At 51.5% G+C, this 5444-nt stretch overlaps 1 protein-coding gene across 1 annotated transcript; it reads right to left on the reverse strand.

Moving 5' to 3' along the window:
• Window positions 1-557: 557 nt before the first annotated feature.
• LOC311371259 (NACHT and WD repeat domain-containing protein 2-like) lies at window positions 558-4454 on the reverse strand (the record flags this gene model as incomplete). The annotated part of the gene is made up of 1 exon (XM_084489426.1): window positions 558-4454. A coding segment is annotated over one exon (3897 nt), but the record flags the coding sequence as incomplete, so codon positions are not given.
• Between the last annotated feature and the right edge of the window lie 990 nt (window positions 4455-5444).

Here is a 5444-nt window from a genome sequence, read left to right on the forward strand (position 1 = left end):
AGTTGCACAAAACTGCAGCAGCCATTAAGAGATATGTACAAGTATTCATTGTTCTTCTTTTTTACAGTACCAACTGATATACAAACATACAAACTTAAATATACCTGTGGTGACCACATTATGGCTTAATGTGCACAACGTGAACTAGATCAAAATGTACAGTAGTAGAGTAGAATGGTGGAATTCACTGGAATGGCTTTGGACATGTTTAGCCACGACATTTGAATCATAACTTCAAATGCTGAAAGGACACAAAATGGCAAACGAATACCACAAACAATAGTTTTTTTAAATTTCCCTTATTTTCATAAGATGCAAACAAAACAAAACCAATAATTAATTTAACAGTCTTCAAGTTTAACACAAAAAATGATATAATTACATCAAGTTGGAAGTTAAGCAATATATGACAAATGCAGCGGTAATTGTGTTCAACCCAGAAACTACCCAGGGGGCTGAAAAGAAAATCTGCAGCGGACATACTTGGCTGTAAACAGGGAACCCTACCACTCCATCTACCTTCACATTAATCTCATCCCTCGCCCATAACCATCTCTTCACTGCAGCAGCTCGCTCTTCTTGGAGGGCGCTATGGTCTCAGCCTCGCCAGAGTCTGACACGTTGATAGGACTGTCCCTCGAGAAGATCTCAGTGGACTCCCTCCAGATGCAGTCAGCGATCGTCTTAAAAGAGTGGTTCCCGCACTTGGGGCGCACCTTCTGCGAGGCGTTGTTGACTATCTGTCGGCTGTTAGAGGTCGCGATCTTGATCTTGAGCGCGGCGTCCACGCGGTCCACCACCGTGTACGTGCCAATGCTGCCGTCCTCGAAGCCGATGATGATGTTGAGCGCTCGCTGGGAAAGGCAGAGATAGGTGGGCGTCTTGTAAAGTGAACACGTGCCGATGCTTTTGCCGTCGGCCAAGCGCATCACGATCAGGTTGGAGACCACGCCAGCCTCGTCGTCCTCGTCACTGTTCTGGAAGCAGATGTACACCAGGTATCGGCCGTCTCGGGAAAGTTTCTGTCGCCATATCATGCCAGCGGCGTGGACCAGTCTCAGCTTCCCACTGTGAAGGTCCAGGACGTTGATGTTTTCGTCGCCCTTGGAGACGATACCTAATTTCCCATTGGGTGAAATCTGGAAGTCTTCTAGGTTCTTAAGGAAGTTGGTCGGCAACTGGACCCTCCTGCAGACTGATTCATCTGCCACGCTCCAAATGAAGACAGTCTCTGTAGATGTTATGAATACCACACAATCAGGACAGTCGGGAATGAGCTTGAAGTTGATAATGGTGATGCCATCGTCGCAGACAAACTTCTTTGACACGCTGCCTGACCAAAGGCTTACGGCCAGGAGTTTGTTTTTTGTCGTTCCCACAAGGAAAGTGTTGGCAGTGGTGATCAGTGCATTCTGGAGGGTAACTAAGATGTTGCACACCTTATGCCCGGTGGCCAGCCTCCAGACCCTAGAGGCATTCTGCTCGCAGAGGGACACAACAAACTGGTCGTTGTGGGTGATCAGGAGCTGAGATATCTTCTGCCCGTTGATGCGGAAGATATTCTCTCCGGTGCCGGTCTGCCAGATGTACTGGCAGCACTTGTCATCTGAGGTAACCATGAGATCCCCTGAGGAGGTCAGGACACAGTTCTCCACGATGCCCTCGTGCTTGAAGATGGTTTCGATGAAGCCTGTGTTGAAGTTCCACTTGTGGATTGCCTCTGACCCATCCATGGTAAACACATAGTCTTCCCTGCCGGACAACTGCAGTGTCTGGATCTTCTTTCCTGTTTTGTCGATGTTGGACATGGCTGTGATGATGTCAATGTCCCAGACCGAGAGCACTCCGCTACTGGCTACAGAGAGGAGCAGATTGTGGTGGGTGGACTTGATTAGTTTGACAATAGCCCCAGAGATCTCGATCAGACTGGCCATGCATTGTCCACTGTCTCTCCGCCAAACAAAGATGGAGGAGGTGTTCTCCATGGAGGCCACAATACTTTGGCCGTTCTTGGAGAGAACAGCGGCCACAAAAAGCTCTGTACGTTTGGCTTTGAACTTCTCCACCATCTTCCACAGCTTTGTGTCCAGAACCTCAATGCTCATGGACTTGCAGATGAGAATCGACCGCTGGTCCTCAGATAACTCGATGCTCACCACCTCGCTCTCATCCCCTCGACAATCGTAATCCTCCATCAACCTCGGGTTATTGATGTCTTTGGTGTTCCACACCGAAAGACTGCCCTCGTTGTCAACCATCACCATCTGGTTGATGGTGTCAAGAACAAGGATGGACTTGACAAAGCCCCCGGAAAACTCAGATGTCACTGTGGCTAACTTGTCGCCGTTCCCTAGATGAAAGATGGTCGCACTGTTAAGGTACTGACCACAGAAGGCATACATCCCATCGGGAGAGCATTGCACACAGGTGACCTCATACCAGCAATGGAACTGGTAGAGCGGCCAACCGTAAAGCAGGTCAATTACATTGACCTCTTTGCTGGCCTCAAGCCAGGCCAAGGCATGATGGCTGGACAAGGTGAACCCGTTAATGAACGCCACGTCACCGGCAACCCCGCCATGCTTTGACCCCTTGATCTCCACCTCAGACAGAAGGCAGGACTTGTGATTATCATAGATGAGCAATGTGTTTTTGGTTGTGGCTACTACCAAGTACTTCTCATCCGTGGTTAGCCGGATGCCAAGCACCACAGATCTGGCCGTGTCGATCTGTCTCAGGAGTTGTCTGCTCTCCACGTCCCAGGTGCTTACGGACCCGTCCTCCAGGGCTACAAGAACGATGTTTGGGGCGAGGGTGGGCAGGATCTCGACGATCTGCATGTAGCTGGAGCAGAGGGGCAGTCTCTCCGGACTGTAGGTGACGTCCATTGAGGAATGCAGCGGCACAATGGAGCAGTACTTGGGGCCGTCTTTGTCACACTCCAGCAGAAGGTGTCTGAGCTTTGGAAGAGAGGTGACCACCGGCAGGAGTCTTTGTTGCAGCTCGGCGGACAAAGACGCAGGGCTCTTCATCACTTTCAACTTTACGCTACGGAGAGTAGTGGCCAAGAACTTGAGCTCCTTCTCTTGAGAGTAACTGTAGGCCAGGTCAATGTCCGTGAGGGCCTTTTCAAACTGACCGATTTTGATCATGGTGTAGAGCCAGCTGAAGTTCATGATCACCCCGAACATGAGGTCGTCTGTGCGGCCACTCCGGGTGAGGTGGTAGACGAGCTCCGTCATCTTCCTGTGGTTGACGAAGAAGATGTCTGGCTCTAGGAGGTTGCACTGGAACACCCAGGGCTGCTCTGGGGTCTGCCTGTCATAGGAGTACTTGTCCGAAGACGTTTTCTCATGGGATGGCTGTTGGTGTGGGTTCTTGTGATGCGAAATGTTCAGGGAAGTGAAGTGGTTGTTGTCATAGGTGAAGATCTTCTTCCTGCCTCCAGACCACGCCCCCAGGAAGTACTCTGCAAGGAGGCTGTGCATCTGATGGACGTCCTCCTCATTGCTGAGGTATAGCTTCTGGGCGATGAGGTGGAGGTGTCTGTTGGCCCAGACCATGAGCGTGACGTTGCGTACCTGCCGCTCCACCAGGTACCCCTCCAGCTCCTCTTTGATCCTGGCGATCAGGTCGTAGGAGATCCTCAGGGGGTTCTTGAGGTACGACGCCACGATGACGTCCCCGAGGACGATGTTGTCCAGGGAGAGAATGTCTTCCAGCTCCAGCTCCGTTAACCCGGCCTTGGCCATGGTGATGTAGCCCAGCGCTCTGAAGACGAAGCGCTGCCCCAGCTTGTTCTCCACAGAGTAGAAGAGCTTCTCGATGCTCTCATGCACCGTGGAGCACAGGGACCTGTCGTCCACGTCCTTGTGGGACCTCCAGTGGACCACCTCTCTGTAGATGAGGTTGACAAACATGGGTAAGGTGCACTTGGCGAGGGCCTCGTTGACATAGATCTGCTGCCCCGACGTGACTTTCCTCTTCACCCTGAGCAGCTGCTGTTTGAGCGTCTGGCTGCAGACCTTCCGATCCCGCTGGATGAGCTCCACGTAGCGCCCTTCGTCGTGGATGAGGTGCCTGAGCTTCTGCAGGATGCCGTGCTTGTTGGGCAGGGTGGAGACCACGATGCGCACCGTCCGCGGCAGGTGGGCGGGGAACCACCACAGCTTGCGGGCCTCGTCGGCGTCGGAGAGCTGCTCCAGGGCGTCCAGGATGATCACCAGCGGCCGGTGGAAGGAGGCCTCGGCCAGCAGGTTGACCAGGAGGTCCCGCATCTCTTGGATCTTGGTGGGCAGGAAGTGGATCAGGCAGCGGTAGTTGATGGCGATCTGCTCGCAGATGCTCTGCAGGAGGGTGCGGAGGTCCATGGACACCTGGGTGGAGCCGATGAAGCGGACGATGACCACCGGGTCGGTCTCAGGGCCCATCTCCGTCTGCAGCCAGGAGTAGGCCTGAGGGAACAGAGACAGAGAGACGCAAGGAGTGAGAGTCAAGAGGTGGAGCTCAATGGGGACTAAATACACTTCAAATCCATTTGGATGCACAAGTAAGACTTTTCCCCATGCAAAGATGTTCTAGGCATAAACCGGATAGTGGTTAGGTGGTTTGACTAAGTTAAAAGCACATTGTCCATCAAAAAGCAGCTGTTATTTATGTGTAGTTCCAATTCTTGGACATAAGGCAGTTACACCACAATAAGGGCGGGGTTGAAGTAGTAGCCCCAGAGTCTGGAGGATGGATGATGTTCGGATGGCTACCCCACACAGTCACTTCAAATCAATCCCATGGACCAGGCTTATGTGTTTATATGAAATAAAGCACACTTTTGTCCTTTGTCCTGAAGGTCACTTTCTCAACACTGTCAACGGGAATGGGCCCAAGGCGGAAGACACAGGAGCATATTCAACAGAATGAACACGCATCCCCCGCACTTACACGCTGTCCCCAATGACCACACGCTGTCCCAAATGACCACACTGTCCCCAATGACCACACAGTGTCCCCAATGACCACACTCTGTCCCCAATGACCACACACTGTCCCCAGTGACCACACAGTGTCCCCAATGACCACATGCTGTCCCCAATGACCACAGTGTCCCCAATGAAAAAGGGGTCTGGCAAAGGAAAAGTAAACTTATATAACATTCAGAGTAAATTGAGCTAACATTTGTAATCAGGGAGTGAAATGTCACGGGTCACCTGCCTGCGGAGCAAACAGCGAGGCAGTCTCTAATACTGTCCATGAAGCGTGAATAAATGATTAGCATTGACCCGACGTGGTCATCGTGCTTGAATACCAAATACATTGCAAATGCTATCTTTCATATGCCATATCTGTCGGTGCATATTATTCAAACTGTCTTTCTCTCTCGTTTAGCTCTCCCTCTATAGATCTATACATGTGTGTGTGTGTGTGTGTGTGTGTGTATGTGTGTGAGT

The sequence above is a fragment of the Micromesistius poutassou genome, assembly GCF_964030765.1.
Source record: "Micromesistius poutassou genome assembly, contig: SCAFFOLD_6955, whole genome shotgun sequence".
NCBI lineage: Eukaryota > Metazoa > Chordata > Actinopteri > Gadiformes > Gadidae > Micromesistius > Micromesistius poutassou.